Source organism: Cydia fagiglandana, chromosome 5 (assembly GCF_963556715.1).
Source record: "Cydia fagiglandana chromosome 5, ilCydFagi1.1, whole genome shotgun sequence".
Classification (NCBI taxonomy): Eukaryota; Metazoa; Arthropoda; class Insecta; order Lepidoptera; family Tortricidae; genus Cydia; species Cydia fagiglandana.
In genome coordinates, this window is record NC_085936.1 from 2,163,112 (window position 1) to 2,180,679 (window position 17,568).

The 17,568-nt window shown below is 37.2% G+C and overlaps 1 protein-coding gene across 1 annotated transcript in view; it reads right to left on the reverse strand.

Moving 5' to 3' along the window:
• Nucleotides 1–14,782: 14,782 nt before the first annotated feature.
• Nucleotides 14,783–17,568, reverse strand: part of LOC134664713 (angiotensin-converting enzyme-like) — a 72,130-nt gene continuing 69,344 nt past the window's right edge. The window contains exon 25 of the mRNA XM_063521459.1: nt 14,783–14,874. Within this exon, the coding sequence (XP_063377529.1) occupies nt 14,783–14,874 (92 nt within the window). The remainder of the gene's footprint in view (nt 14,875–17,568) is intronic.

Sequence of the window (17,568 nt, forward strand, 5' to 3'; positions counted from 1 at the left end):
ATGAGGGCGCCGAAGGCGCCCGGCTTTGGAACGCGTACAGCGAGCTTCCTACGTCTCTTGTACGGCTGTTTCATACATTTTGGCTGATCTGGACTTCTATACCTATTCACGTTATAAAATATTGCAGGTCATTAAAAAAAACAGTATGTTTATAGCGGCCAAACAAATTTATTTTGCAAATACCTTCTTGTATCGCCGTAGTCGGGTAATAAGCGGATAGAATCCAGAGCGCTTGTAGATTCGTAGTTCGAATTACCTACCCGATAAATTAATGTTTCATCGGGTGCATGCAAGCAAAGCCGGTCGCAAAAGCTAACAATATTTATATATTTGAAATGTGCTAACTGAGCTCTTTCAAATGATATACATCACGTAATCATTACTTATTTTTATTTTTTTCGTTCGTGACTTTATGACCTCTAGAGGACGCCTTGTTAATTTTTTTGTGACTTCATATAGCCTATAACCAGCGGACGATTAAGATAATTCGAATGACATATCGTTTGTCAAATTATAATGTGTACTTTAGAAGTTATGAGGGAACAAATGAACATACCTACATACATACATACCCACATACATACCGGTCAAAATCATAACCCTCCTTTTGCGTTGCCGTAGTCGGGTAAAAATCATAACCCTCCTTTTGCGTTGCCGTAGTCGGGTAAAAATAAAGGGATTTTAACTATTTTGGTGTTTTTACACGACTGCCCAAACAAAAAGAGTGTATTGTTTTCAGGGTTCATGTTTGTATGTGAGTTTCTTTATTCCACCATAACTTCTGAATGCCTAAACCGATTTAGATAAATGACATATCATTCGAATCCTTACGTCATCCCAACTAACATAGGATATGTGACGTCATAATAAAATCAATATGGCGGACATAATACATGATATTGCATGATGCTTAGAAAAATAAAATCTTGCAAACCTATCGAGTGGGGCCTCAAAATGAAGAGCTTTGAAAGACGATTTAAAATATATATGCAACATACGCGTTCAAGTCTTATTTTGGTAGAATAAGGATTCACAAAATGTGCTAAGAAAAATAAATCGTTCTATCTTATTTAGTGAGCTATCCAATGAAAGGGTTTTTACCGCTGATCATTAAAATATATATAAATCATATAGTATACCTAAGGTAAATACAGGAACTAAACACAAACATGTTCTAAATCGCGCAATTGAAATCTAAACGTGTGAACTTTACTTATATTTAAGCGATGGGCTTCGAATAATTTCTGGCTTATTGGATTCTTATATTTCTTGTGAATAAAATTATCCTTGCCTACTAAACCTACTTAACCCGCCTGCAAAAAAAATGGTTTTGTTTTAACACGTACGTAGGTAGGTACCTACCAACTTCGATCATTCCTTCTTACTTTAGTAGGTACTAAACTAACTTTCATAATAGGGATACTGCAATGTTCCGCCGAATATGCAAGAGTGATAGCGAAATTTCGATTTTCTTATTTCGCGGTAGAGCCCGAGATTGTGATGGATTGTAGTAGTGGCGCCCCTACGCAGAGTTTCGCGTAATATTCCCTATTGTAAGAAGTATCTATGTGACAATGTTTATACATCTCTTCCTTTCTTCACGAATGCTTCGAACCTTCCTTTATTCATTCCTAACCTAACTAGTAGTAGTAGACATTTGTCTAAATTCAAAAGCCGAAATGTGAGCTCCGCGTAGGGTCCAAGGGCCAGAGCGCGCGCTTTTCGCAACTTTCCTCTAAGTAATATCTTAATTGTGAAGGCCAAAGGCCGAGCTGCAAGAGTGTTGTTTTCAAACACAGACCGATAGAACAAGTGTCTAGATGCGCAGGCCAAAGTCCGAGCTGGGGTAGGGTCAAAGGCCAGGATCGTCTGACAGGTGTAACTCACTTACTGCAATTTCCCCTAGTATAGCTGCAATCTCCTCTTTTATAGCAATAAAAAAGCCAATGGCCCGAATCGTCCGAGAAAGGCGCGTCTTTAGTATTCAAACAACAACAACATACCATAATATAGACAATAATACAAGTATCTAAATAGTTACGAAGGCCGAAGGCCGCGAACATCGCGTAGGGCTGAATGCCCGAAGCGTCCGACAGAGGCATACCTTTAGTATTTAAACACAGAAATAAATTAATTAAAAAATTAAAAACACGACTGCTGAATTTTAAAGCGAACTGAAAAGCTAAAAATAATGTTATGTTAGTTACATAAGGGGTCATGCACATTTATGACCGTGACTGTAGGTACGTGTACATTTAATTTCAATTACAGTCGGGGGACCTTAATTTACCTGCTGCATTCTTTCATCCAAAAGGTCCCCCGACTGCAATCGAAACTAAATGCACACGTACCTACCTACAGTCACGGTCATAAGTAAATGTGCATGACCCCTTATGTAACTAACATAACATTATTTTTAGCTTTTCAGTTCGCTTTAAAATTCAGCAGTCGTGTTTTTAATTTTTTAATTAATTTATTTTTTATTTATATTTGCATGGTAACCTTTATCCAATAATTTTGTGTTTAAATTTGGCCGCATCTCAAAATCTTTAAAAAACGTTTCTGCAATACGGCCACAACTCTAAATACCTGTCTTTCGGGCCTTGTGTCTTAAAAAATATGCATTTCTTTTAAAAAGTGGCGTGGGCATAAGGAAGGTTATATCATTCCGAGTAAAAAAAGCTAAATTTTAAATTCATAGACCTAAAACTAAAGGAGTAAGATCCTATTAAATACCCTGAACTATACTCTCAAAACTTTGAGACGCGATTTCTCGAAAAAACGGTTTTTTGAGATGTGGCAGTGTAGCAGGCACACGGCGACATGTACTGGGACCGCGTCGAGCACCAATACGTTTACCTTAGTAGGTACCTACCTATATTATTAATTTCTGTCACACATGTTACATTACATGGTACATTACTATTACAATGATAGTGAACTACCTCTTTTCCATACAAACGTAGTCCCCATAGTATAGAATAGTTTAAAGCAAATAAAATATCAAACAAAAATGTCTCTAATCTAAGTTTTTAACATGCTCCATTAAATGGCTTCCCGAATACTTCTTCTTCTTCCTAGCGTTGGCACTTTGACACTTCTTTCTTCTTACTTTATTGCTAAGTTTTCCAAGTGGGACGCCTGGAGTCTGCTCTCCTACCGGTTATTAGGTTATCAGTACGCTTTCCTCACAATGTTTTCGTAGCGATTGGTTATCCGAGGACACGTGGTGCATATGTTCCAAGACCCCTAGTGGTAGGCACGATTCGGCTTTCGAACCGGCGGCCTTTTGGCCGAACGCCCGTTCGAATTCACGACCTGTTTTATCCATTGCAAATAAATACTAACTGGAGTGAACGCGCCACTCAAAGAAATATGATGAGCAAACCCTCCTTTGGTGACGCCAATTATTCTACCGTTATATACCAGTGGCCCTCCAGAATCGCCTTGAAGAGCCATTTGCTTTCTGTTCGAACACTTCGGTGCAACACATACCACCGGCCCAGCATCTTCAAAGTTATCGCAGGGCATTACAATGCCTTCACCAATTTGTAGAGGCATCCCAGCGAGCTGAATCGTTTTATTCAAAGAAAACCTTTCAGATAGAGTACCACTCGTTTTTCCAAAACCGGCGAATTTCACTGGTAGACCGAATAAAGACTTATAGTCTATCGCTAATAGTTTCGCGTGTTTCTTTGGGATTTTTTCAACTAAAACCAATCCTATGTCTTCTCTTGGGCCCATGTCCCATCCGTTCTCTGACATCGCCGGAATATTAGACGTCGGTGGAGCGAATGTTTTTATTATATCAGTATTTAATGATGTCTCACTTGGTGGTAAAGTAAAATTTCCATATCTTACAGCCAATTCGAAATCCGTCATAAAGCAGTGTGCGGCTGTGAGCACCCAGGTTTCGGCAATTAGACTTCCAGTACACATTCTAAAAGTAAACTGTGTAATTATTTTTAAATATAACACCACAATAAAAGGGAATTCGTTTTCTGAGTCGGGTTTCCCTTTGTATATACGGAGAGGGCCCGCAGCTAATGTGGCACTTACGAGTACTGACAATATAACAGCGCGTTTCATCATCTTGCTGGGACAATCTTTAGTTATTCTTCTTGAGAAAGTTCATGAGCGAATTGTTGAAAGAATTCCGGATTTTTGCATGACGGATTTGATTCCTAACTACTTAGTTGAGCTAGCTGGACGTAATAATGTTTTCTTTTGTTATATTTTAATGTCCACGATTTTTCTTATCTACGTAGAAAAGGTCTCGTGTTTTCTGGTTTACTATCGATTACCAATATAGTAGGCAATAGGCGATAAGCGCTGAACATGTGAAACAACTTACAACAAAAGTGATTTTTCTCGATTTCTTAATATTTTTTATCAGTCTTTCTCCGAAACGCTGGGCTAGAGGCTATATACTTCGGAGCAGTGTTGGCCGAACGTTAATGCAATTGACCATTAAAAATTAACCATTGAAAAGGTTAATTGCCATTAGCCATTAACCATTGAAGGAAAATTAATTATCAATTGCATTGAACATCAATTTGCATTAACGTTAATTTATTACGAACCACTAACAATTAAAAAGAATTAATGGTTATTGCTTTACAAGCCATTAAAAACTAAAACAATTTTTAATGAAAATTAAACATGTGATTGATAATTAACAATTAACAAGAATAAATATCGTAAGTTTATAAAGACGTCCAAGGGATCAAAGGTCTAGTGCAGCGGTCGGCAACCTGCGGCCCGCGGGCCGCATGCGGCTCGTGAACCTATCACTTGCGGCCCGAGTGCCGCCTTGGCTATTTTGTATGTAATAGTGACAAACGACAATGTCTCATAAAGTCATAAATATTAACAAAGTACAGCCCGCGTCACCATTTATTTTGTTTATTTTTATTTTTTATTTATTATATTTATTTCATTTACTTTATTTACTTTATTTATTTTAATAATTTTATTTATTTTATGAGCACCCATTATAACTAACAATAATGGGTGTATTCCCATTTGTCCCCACGGGGAACATATAGGAAATATATGTGCAGTTTGCATATAAATTATTACCATTTTTCCCCACTTTATTGGTGTGGGGACAAATGGGAACATATCATTATCCGATATTTTCCCATTTGTTCCCGCCTGGAGCAGATGGAATAAGCGCTTCATATAAATGAATAAATCCCATTTGTCCCCGTTTCCCATTTGTCTCCAACTCACATATGACAGGGACAAATAAAAATACACCAATAATGAGTGTATTCCCATTTAATAGTTTCAAGCAAAATTAACATTAATTATTAGTTTATGAAAAAATATTTAATTCCATTAAACGTTAATGCAATTGAGAGTAATTCTAATTAATTTTTTGAAACTTTAATGCCATTAAATAGGCAATTAGATTGACAATCAATGTAATTAAACGTCTCAAGATTCAATTCTAACTAACTTTAATTAAATTGATGCGTAATGCAATTGATTAATTGCGGAATTAATGGTTAATGCAATTGATTAATTGTTAATTAGAATTAACCATTACGGCCAACACTGCTTCGGAGTATACAAAGGTCTAAAAATTTCACTCAATTTCAATCAATCAAAGTCAATTTGTAGGCAATAAAGTCGTTCACATATATTATATATGTCTATCTTTGCCGCCCTCTGATTTTCAAGTTTTGTCAAAAATTAAATTCTTGACAAACTTATTAATGTCATTATTAAACATTCTAGGAATTTCAATTTAATTATTTTAGAAGATTGTATCACATAACTATTGCATTGTTTTAGTCTGTAATATTTTTGCCCTTCTGTATGGTTAGAGGTCACGGGCAAACACAAATCATGTAAACAAAGATAATAATAAATACCTTTTTGTTGCAAGTCTTGGCAAGTTTGAAAATATAGATACACATATTTGGGTAAAATACGTACATTCCCACACCATCTAGGTCAAATTGTGACCAGAATTTTCCATTTAGTTTCAAAACATCATACAGAAGAGCACAAACGTACTTACTGACAGATTTATTTATATGATGTAAGTGCCACTCCCTGAATACTAAACACCTTGTTGACGAAGCTTGGGAATAAAATCATAGTCATTGTCGTAGGTACCTTTATCCACACGGTTAAAAACTGACAATTGTTCAACCTTATTGGAACGACATAAGGTCGACATATGGTTAGTTAAGCGTGTTATTGTTATATAGGTAAATTGAAGGTGAGCAGAATTACTTGTTCCATTTATAATGTACTAGATATGCATAGGTTTAAGATAGTCACGATCATAAGATAATTATATGGGAACGAGATACTGCGAATACCTTAGTGACAAGTAAGATCATCTGATGTAATCCTATCCGCTTGAGGCTCCTTGGTTCTTTTTTATTAGGGTTCTGTACCCAAAGGGACGGGACCCTATTACTAAGACTCCACTGTCCGTCTGTCCGTCCGTTCATCCTTCCGTCTGTCTGTCACCAGGCTGTATCTCATGAACCGTGATAGCCGGCGCATCGTATTCTATGTAAGGCATCGCATGATCACATGTCATGTCATCATAGTAAAGTAAGCGCCGGAAGCTCCGGTCCGAACACGGCCCGGTCTAACGTGAGTCATCCTTTACATATGTATGTAAACTTTTGAAGTTTTAGTTCAATTAAATAATGAGAAGCGGAAGTAATTAAGCGTGCAAGATGAGGCCCGAACAAATATATTTAAAATATACAAACAAACATTGCAAGTTAGATAAAAGCTTGTAAAAAGTTATTTTAGTAGTAAAGGCTATGTGATCATTGATGATGCCAAATTTCTATAAATAATGACACTTCCTCAGTTTGTTCTGTTCAATTCGGTGCGAAATTAGTGACGACAGACTCTAGTTATTAGTTTAGTTCTAGTTATTAGTCTAGTTATTAGACTCTAGTTAGAATTTTCATACGCCCAAGAGACTACTATAGTTTAATAATTATGTGTGCCTTTGTGGCTAGTGAACTTGACCGTCAGAACAATCGGTATTACATTGAGTCCACATAATGCCGTAATAAAACCACTGGGTAGTTACTCGCACGAGTGCTTGCCGATTGCGAAACGGAAGGTCAAGTGCTTGTACGAGTATCTAGACTTGAGAGCTATTTAGTACGTAACTGGCTACCAAGTGCTCTATGTACGTCTATCGGCCCAATTCGAACTTTAAGATACGTCAAATAATACGTATATACGATATGATGATGATATACGATAGGTATCTACATCTAGTGTCTAGAAGATGATGTAAGATGTTCCTCCTTCTCCTTGCGTTGTAATCCTCAGTCTTGAGGATCGTGACCTCCCTTTTGAATCACCTTCTCTCTCACGATCTCTCTCAATCTGGTTCTGTCCTTGACGGTGTGGAAAGCCATGTGAACTGTGGAGTCAAGAACGGTACGGATCTGGTCGGACCAACGTATTGGACTGCGTCCACGTCCAGGCCTTTTCCTATCCACTTTGCCTGTCACAAAAAGCTTTTCGAGGTTGCCACCGTCTTTCCTTACTATATGTCCGAAGTATTCAAGAACTCTGCGTACACATTCAGATGACAGCCGCGACGAGATCTTAAGTTCTCGCAGTATGGAGACGTTAGTCCGAAATGGTGTCCAGGGGATATGGAGCATCTTTCTCCAACACCACATCTCGAAAGCGTCAATGCGGTGTAAGATGTAATAGTCTACCAAATACATTAGAATAAATAGTAGAAGGATTTACTATACTTACATTGTAAAATATAAAGCCAACCTAAGTACGCTGACACTAGAAGTGTAGGCGTACACTATATCTTAGCACAGCTACTACATTTTGTGCTAAATTTCAACAGAATCATCAAGGAACCTTGACATGGCGCATTTTGCCCTGCGCGTCTAACTGTTCTAATTGGGATGTTTAACAAAGTGCATGGACGGAAGAGTATTGACCTCCGAACTAAGATGTTAAAATATACCCAGGTGTTTTGACCTTTATTACGTACGCCTCTGAGTAACTGAAGCTCGAAGTACAGATTCCTGTTGGAAAATATAACATTTACTTATACCTACTTCTTGCGCCGACTGATGGGGCCTATGATAGTTCCTTCATGTCTCTTTTGGCCGAGCTTAATTAAATTATTTAAAAAAAAATATTAAGACAGCTACTCCATACAAAAATGAACTGTCATAAGTACATACTATAATTATCTTATGAGACATACTTTAGTTTTTTATTTAATCATTTAATATTTAATGATACCAAAATGTCTAATATATGCGTCACCAATTTAACTTTTGAATACTTACAAAAAGACATGTACTACGTATTAGTCACATTTAATTGGATAAAAATGTGGCTGAGCTCAAAAATTAAAACAGATGTAGTGCAATATTGTTTTCCATCGTATTTTCTCGGAAAACGTTCGTATTTGTCATGCTACTTCAGTCAACCTCAGTACTTGTACGGAGACTGACTGAAATGGCAAGACGTACGATTTCGTGAAAAAGCGATGGAAAATTATTATGCACTACATCTGTAAGGCAAGGTACACAGATATGACGCCATATGACTTTGGCGTCAAGATTATTAATTCTAATCAAGGCCTATTGACTTCCTTGGAATGACGTGACCCTTCATAATTGTACATGTGTGCTCCGTTTCTAGAGCTGTATTGCCAGAAATTACCATAAAAATATTTTAATACAGCAACATTGCTAGAACTCGCTTTGTCTATACGATTTCTAGGAACAAATCCAATTATTTTATCAAATAAATTTTGATTTTTATTTTATGAAGTAGTCAAAGTCATATGTAACTTATTATTAATTTTTTGAAATATGTAAATTATTATCTATTTCAGTTTGTCTTTGTCTATGTTCATAAAATCTATGAAGGGTAGACGTGCCTCTACCCTCCTTGATAAAATTTAAAAAAAATCTTTGTCAATAGGCCTTTTTGATAGGCCTTGATTTGGGTCTGGCCGGTAAGAACGTAGCCAAGACAAAAGTCTGTAATGTCAATGCTGTCATTTAAGTCATTTAACGCTAAAAATATTAATTTTCATATAAAACGATTTATTCACTTGAAATATATTTATATACCTATTAATTTAAAAATAAAAACTATTAATATGTACGAGCAACATTATCTAAATGCGTCTTCGCACAGACTTAGTTAAATTTTAAACCGTTGTCTCTCTTCCTTCCTTGCTGTATTATGTATCCGGCAATGGCGACTTCATCAACAATTCTTATCCGGATTATGAAAAGCCCTAATGTGTGTGTGGAAACCGTTGTAGTAAACCAGAAACAGCGATAATTTCAAGGTAAGAAATATATCAATCTTTAAATAAAAATGAGCGTACTAATTACCAAATTCAAATATAATAATTTAATCTTACTATCCCCGTAAGTCCCGCGGACGCTATATCGCGTCCGAAATTATAATCTAAATTCATCATAGATGTAAAACCTCTCATTGTTTACGAGTAAGCTGGTAAATTTAGACCTTAGGAATTAGCGACGTTAGTAATTGTAATTAGGAAGTTAGATTATATTGTTTAATTTGTGACTATTTTGTTTTAGAAAGTGAATCATGGCTTGAGCGTGAGATAATAATATAATCCTGGCCCGTCATATGATTTCTTGGAAAAAGCTCAAAGGGCACGTGTCTGCTGCATATACAGACTAGTTTTCCGGTGACCAAGAACGCTGCGTGGAGCTGTGGAGCAGAAATGTCCGATAACCGGATAGATGTAATAACAACTTGTAACCATTTGCCATATCAATGTATGTATTCATATGTATTGCTCCAAACATATGTACAGTAATCCTAATAGGAATGAAAATATTTATATCTTAATAATACGTAACTTTTTGTAACCTTTTATATTTGACGAATTTTTAAATATAGTACCAAATCATTATCTTATAACGTATTTCTTTATTTATTTGTGATATGCTAATTTAAGAGCCCAACAACGTGCACACTAGTACAACGTAGCTAGCACCACTAGCACACTAGCACCACTGCTATAATAAATAATCGTGATTATTTAAATTTAACGACAGGTATTTAAAAAAGGGGCCGCTACTGACTGTATTGTGTATTTAAGTACCTTTTGAATACATCAAACTAGTTTTTATGTTGCTGGATTCGTCAATCTATGAGCTCAAAATAAAAACGGCCGTTTTAGTTTTGAACGGGTAGGTTGACGAATCCAGAAACATAAAAATTAGTTTAATGTATTCAGCAGTGGCGCTAGTGTGCACGTTGATGGGCTCTTAAAAACCTGACCCCAAAAAAAAAATACAAAAAGAAATTCCCTCTCCGGGATTCGAACCCAGGACCATTAGCTTCCTGAACTGGATTACTGCCAATACCCGCTAGGCTAAACGGGTTGTCAATTCTAATTACAATGGTATCCTACCGAGCGCTAGTAGTATAAACGAACTTTTGAAGGGGACATTTTTTTGTATGGAGTTATCGTTCTTCTCCTAGTGAGTATTATATTCTTTGATTCTAATGTCAAATCCACATTCGCTTCCTACTCTTTTGTTACATGTTACTACAATTAGGGTTTTTGTACTTGAAATAACAATTTGTCACATTACCACCCCGCCCACATCGTCAAAAATGACCATCACTGCTGTCGGTATGAGTGGTAATGACTGACAACCTTCTACTGACGATAATTTATATTTTAAACCTTAAGATGGTGGAAATAAGAACTATAAAACTGCATTTAAAGCCTTAAGCTTGGCTTTGCTTGGCTTTAAATGTGTCAAGGTGCTCATAAATATCTGAACACGCCTGTATTGTCAACGCGTTCAGATATTTGTGAACACCTAGGCCGCTTCGATATATCTGATGGCGAATGTGCACGAGAAGAAATAGAGCGGAAAATATAGGACGTGCAAAAAATACAATTCTGATGTACACAAAAACACGTGATGTCATTGTTTATGTATTTAGATTAGAATTTCGTTGGTAAAAAAGGACAAAGCATTTGATAGCGTAGTTTTTGTACGTAACGTGGAATTTTCTTTGTTGGGTCACTCACTTATATCACCATGCAAATTAGTTTGGCTATTCTTCATTTCGCCTTTTTTAGTATTGGTAAAAAATAACAATTTACGGCCAATCATGTGCTATAAATAAACTTTCAATCAATACATTTTTTGTAATTTCTATTGAAGTTAGTTATAATTAGATTCATGTAGGACGTAGGAATTTTTTGTGAGCATCGTAGAATTTACCAGAGTCCATCAAAGATAAACTCTACACAGAAAACATCATAAATTTATAATTCCTGAGTAAATAGAAGCGATAGACTTTGAGCACGCCAACTTTGCACAACTTGTCAGTAGAAAGCATACATATATATGTTTTCTACTAATCCATTTATGCTATGCTATAAGGTCCATATTTGACGTAACACTCGGCATGAAAACTAAGCGTGTGGTCTGACTTTAGCCTTCTGCGACGCTGCGTACAAATTTTTGCACAGATTCTGTAATCGAAGATACTTATTTTGACCTGTTGTTGAATAACTGGTGGTCTATGGGTTCCAAATTCAAAACAAAAGTGCTGCTGGGTCTCAGGATGCTATAGTATTTTTCAAATTCGATGAATAGGATGACATGTGTCATCTCCATATAATTTATAACCTATAGTTCGTTTTTTTTAGCATCAGAAAGAACTTCCAAGAAGGTAAGCGATCTTGACATGTCTTTTAATTCAAAAACGCTTTTTAAAAATCAAAAACTATTACTTATGAAAGTAGATGAATAAAAATGATCGTATTAGATTTATAATTGTTACATATTTGCCGTAACTTATTTTTAAAATGTGTTTTTCAATTAAAAGACACGTCAAGATTGTTTACCTTATTTCTAATGATAAAAAAACAAACTATAAGAACGCCAAAGCTCTCAAGTTGTGTTGAAATGACAGCTGTCATACTACCCATCGAGTTTGAAAATTTTTACAGAGCACTGCTGACCTAAATACAAAACCTGTGCTGTTTATTACCTATTACCAAACATCGTACATTTTATAGTACATTTGGTGCAGCGGAGTGTGTTAACAGAATTGGTATAAACAATTTCAACCATAATGATTAAATAGCGGTAATATTAACCTTAATTTACCATTTCAGTTGCAATTATCTGTACTCCCTGCCGGATCCGAACTTTAAGATACGTCAATTAATAGATCTAGAAACGATATGGATTAGATATGTCCAAGTCAAATGTGACATTTCTTCAAACAAATACGTCACAGACACTGACACAGTTAGAATCGGGCCGCAATTCCGTTAACACACAGACAAAACATCCACCAGACTTAGCATAGTCGCGCTACGTCCTCTGCCACCCATATACGATAATTTTACTCCATGTTCGAGTCGAAAGTGTCTTTGTGTGACGTCCATGTCTTTGAACGGACCAATCACGGCACGGGACTTCGCTCACCTCGTCCCGCGCACCCCCGCATTTTTGGCATCATCGGTTGCATGAAATAATTGCTCTAAACTCGATCTAGAGGATTCCTACTGCCGTATTCAAACTTCAAGATATTCACAAGAGGCGACACGTACTAGATCCATTCTAGATACGTTATAATTTAGATATCAACTAGTTCTCTTTTGCAGCGCAATTCGGGCAGCCAATGTCACTTTTACGTTAGATAGAGTAAGATATCTATTAGATGTGAATTGGATCTCCAAGTCATATCCTGTGGAAATCGTTCAAGAGTATCTCCAGAATCACGCAAATGTCAAATTTGACAGGTTAGATCTTAAACATATCGTTATCGTATCTTGGTGACGTCTAAAACATATCTTTTTCAAAATCCGAATCGGGCCCCTAGTCTATCCGTTAACACTACTCCGCTGCTATAAAATTTACGATGTCTGCCTATTACAGACACCCTGATTTTTCTAGATTGTTGTCCAATGAGTTACCACATGGAACAATGATCGTCTGGCCATTCTGCGAGCCGGTCAGGGCTGTGTCGCCGTTGTGTCACATCCTGCCTTTCAAACATTTAGGACAGGGCAAAAACACGCGTAACAGTATTAAGAAAGGTTGTTAACTTTAAGATTTTTATCGCTGGTTTACTAGTACGCGAACTTTCAGAAATTCGCTAGCGATTGTCAAGGGTTCGCAAACAAATCTTCTCTTCTTCGTCGTTATCCTCACAGCTGAGGGTCGTGACCACCATAAGTAGCTCTGTCTATAAGAAGCCTCCAGGCTGCTCTGTTCTGAGCCTGAAGAAGTGCGGACTGTGTGCCACTATTAATTGCCTCCAGGAGTGGATCCGTCCAGCGAGTTGGAGCTCTGCCTCTACTTCTTGTTCCCTCGACACAAATATACAGGTTGATTTTGTTATCATTGGCCAAACTCTGAGGGATGAATAATGTAGGTCATACCGAACTAGTTTTACTATGGGGCCAACCTCTATAAATACAGAATGTCTTAACGTTTGGATGACTGGCTCGCTATCATGTGAAAGATAAATAAAAACATTCGAAAAATATCTTGAAAACGAGGTCCGCAATTAAGAGAGATGAGGTCAGATGGGGTAAGACAAGACAAATATAGTTTATTTAATTTATTTTACTCGGAGCAAGAGTAACAGTATGAGGATTCCCTACAAGTGTTACTCTTGTCCCAGTGTTTGTCTTACCCGATCTGATATTACGTGAGTATTTATAGAATCCCTCAATTTAGCCAGCCAGATTAAAAAAAAGTTATTTTTTAGGTGTAAGAAATAAGAAATATTAGAAAATTTAAAATAATTCTTATATGACGTTTATGTACAATGATAAATTGATAATAAATTATTCCTCTCGCGGACCCCTCAGCTACTGTGTCTAGTATTGATCTGGAAAAGACGAAAACACAAGAATTAAAATATGGAAAATAAACGCTGCATAGGTACAGTCGACGTAAAAAATATGTTTATTCTTTTGCACCTTGCCCCTTTGTAATAAGGCGAAAAATGTAAACATAATGTCTTTGACGTCGACTCTACATAATATGTATATAAACATTGTGTGTACCCACAGACAAAACATCCACCAGACTTAGCATGGTCGCGCTACCTCCTCTGCCACCCATATACGGTAATTTTACTCCATGTTCGAGTCGAAAGTGTCTTTGTGTGACGTCCATGTCTTTGAACGGACCAATCACGGCACGGGACTTTGCTCACCTCGTCCCGCGCACCCCCGCATTTTTGGCATCATCGGTTGCATGAATTAATAATTGCTCTAAACTCGGTCTAGAGAATTGCTAGTCTAGGTGTGTACCAAACGCCACGTAAACAACATTGTCAGCAATACATTCAATTTAAAATTAGGTTCTTCATTATAAGGGGTCCGTAGTCAACTTTATAGTTTCGCCATGTCCCTCTGTTTGTCTGAGGCTTTGCTCGGTGACCGTTAGGGGCTATTCATAAATTAAGTCATTTCAAATTAGGGGGGGGGGGTCTGGACACGCACGTGTGTGTACTGAGTGTTCAATAGTGTCCATACACCTTCATCTTACCTTCTATACTAATTTTATTTGTTTATTTGTTGCATAGTTTATAACTTTCAACCAAAAGATCAACTAGAAGATGCGTCACTAAGTGCAAATTGCTCTTCACCTCAACCTACATTTGAAATGTAGAAATTTATCAATCTTGTGCTAACTTTAGAACTAATTAATACTATGCTTTGTTACGAGAACTTTTTGTACTTATAAATATGTCGGACACTTACTTATTTTTTCACTTCTTTTTTGACGAGAGTATCCATTTTCTTTGCGAAGTCCGAGCCTTCCATCGCCATCAATTGTTCTTGTGTGCAGTATTCTGTAAAATAAGAAAAAAAAATTAAACCTAACACAAAGACCATTAAAAACATGGTTATTGAAAAAGAAGTTTTTGGCCTGAGATGACCGCTCTTAGAAGAGTGAAAAAAAATGGTGCTTGGGTGGTTATTTTTATGTTCTTCTCGCGGAGGAGACGACAAGCCAGACTGGTGGCTGTTTCTGCTCAGAGGCTCCCTCTCAGAGAGGGAGGGAGGGAGGAAGGGAGAGGGAGAGCTCGGAAGCCGCTTGCAAAACAGGGGCTTGAGCCTCCCTCCGCGGAGCTCCGGGTCATTCATGGTGCTAAGGTTATATCGCGATTCGAGGCGAAAACGCAGGAAACGCGTTGAGCATTTTGGCCACACGCACAGCTGGGAATATTCAATGACTGCTGGCTTCTGTATTAAGGCGCTCTTATAGTTGAGTTTTACGTTTCCGAGGGGGTGAAGCAGACGAGTGGTAGAACAGGCGGGCGGGCGCCCCGCGCGCCCCGCCGCACCATTCCCGCGCAGCACGTCTACATCCTTATTCTGGCGCCATCGGTATTCTGAATATTCTGATTTGTCAGTTCCGGGATTTTTTCCGGCAAATAATATCGAATAAGGTTTATTAGCAAATTCGTAATTTAATGAGTACTTAATGAAATTATATACAATATGAGAGTATACCCCGACAAACTAAGAATCTAATCAAATTATACCCAATTATTATGAGACAGAAATTAGTACTTAAGTACTTACCTTAAAAATAGAATAGAGTTAGACCAAGAAAATTCTTCAACGATTTTGATTGCACACGCAGTGCAAGTGTTATTTTGAACGACAAACCTTCATGAAATTATGATTAACACTTGCACTGCGTGTGCAATCAAAATCGTCGCAGACTTGGTCTAATTCTAGAAGTCAATATCGGGCAAGTAGGTATTGAAAATAAGGAAGAATACTGTAGTTCGTTATTTTAGCATTAGAAAGTACTTGAAAGAAGGTAAGCGATCTAGACATGTCTTTTAAATGAAAAGCGCTTTTTAAAAATCAGTAACTATTAGTTATAAAAGCTTATTTTGTACTATATTAGGACTTTTATTTTATATAAAATCAATCAACATTTGGCATGATGTGTCACATCCCCGTAGCTGCAGGCGTCCATAGGCTATGGTGAATGCGGGTCGTATGCTGGCTTGCCACCAGTGTGGTATATAAAAACAGCATTTTTTGGAATAAATTTCCATATAGCACGCTACGGACTTGGCGGAAATAAGGTAGAAGTACTAGTGCTCAACGCTGCACTAGTATTCGACACGGGCACTTTGTCAAAGTGACAAGAATTAAATTTGAATACAGAAAGATCGTCGCCGTTCAAATTTAACCTATATTACTTTGACATAAAGTATAGTGTGTAGCTTTCAAATAGCGCTCAACGGCTAATCCTATTGTCTATTGTTAAGTAAAACCGCACGTGCTACTTACCTGCAAAAAAGGGTCTTAATTATTTTATTTGGCACCTGAGCGCCGGCTAGGCCAACGCTCAAAAAACCAGTGTAGGTGCGCTCTCCGATAACGCGCCTTTGTGTCATCTCGATGACACATTTTAGACTGGTTCTGTAGCGTTCGACTCGCCGCACTCAGTAACCGGAGTACGTATTTTTTATGCAGGTGGTTGTGGCACGTGGCATGAGCGGTTTTACTTAACAATAGACAATAGGATTAGCCGTCGAGCTCTATTTGAAAGCTACACACTATACCCATGTCGAATACTAGTGCAGCGTCGAGCACTAGTACTTCTACCTTACCTAATATTAAACACAAAACCATTTTAGGCATTTTTCGACCACTTCCCTTAAAACGCATGTAGGTAACTCGGAAACTAAAAGCGGTGAAATGGTTAGGTACCACCATACACTAAACACTCCCACATAGGTATTTGAATCCCGTACACATATGTTTAAAAATGATTCAATTTGAAATAGCCTTTAATAAAATATGTTTACACAATTTATCAATCGTGACTGAATTCCGGATTGGTTAGATGGGTGTGTGTCTTTGCTTCCCAACTTGTTATAAAATGACAATATGACGGGCGAATGTCTGAAATGTCACAGTAATTAAGAATTATTTTGCTTTTCTTCGTAAGAATGTTGAAAAACATTGTGTGTATAACATATTTGCATATTTATACAGTGGTTACCCATTTTATGAAACGTCCACTAAACTAGCATAGGTCCGACGCTGGCAGTGGCCACGAGCGTACTGGCGCGGGGAATGGGCGCAAGGTATTGCCGCGTAGGGTGTAATTTAGTAGGTAAAAGTTGAATTCATAAAATTATGAATGAAAAGATTAACGTATCGATAAAAGGACCAGCAAAAACGATGATTTACTTAAAAGCTATCGAATGAGGTAAGTTTCATATCCATTTTCGTCGTAGTACTTCTAAAATATGGATCAAAAGACAGCTTTAAGCATGTTTTCAACTTAAGATTCTATCGAGAAAATAATGAGCCGTTGTGTTTCTGACAAGCAATAACGTAGTTCAAGGACTAAAGTTATACATACTAGAAAATAATGCATGAAATCCTTGTAAAAGTCTGTAAATATGGTTACAAAAAAGCGCATTTTACTACACACCGCGCCTTAAGCTATGATACTGACCATCAGTGGATCTTATTACGTTGTAATAAGGTTACAAATGTACTTACGGACA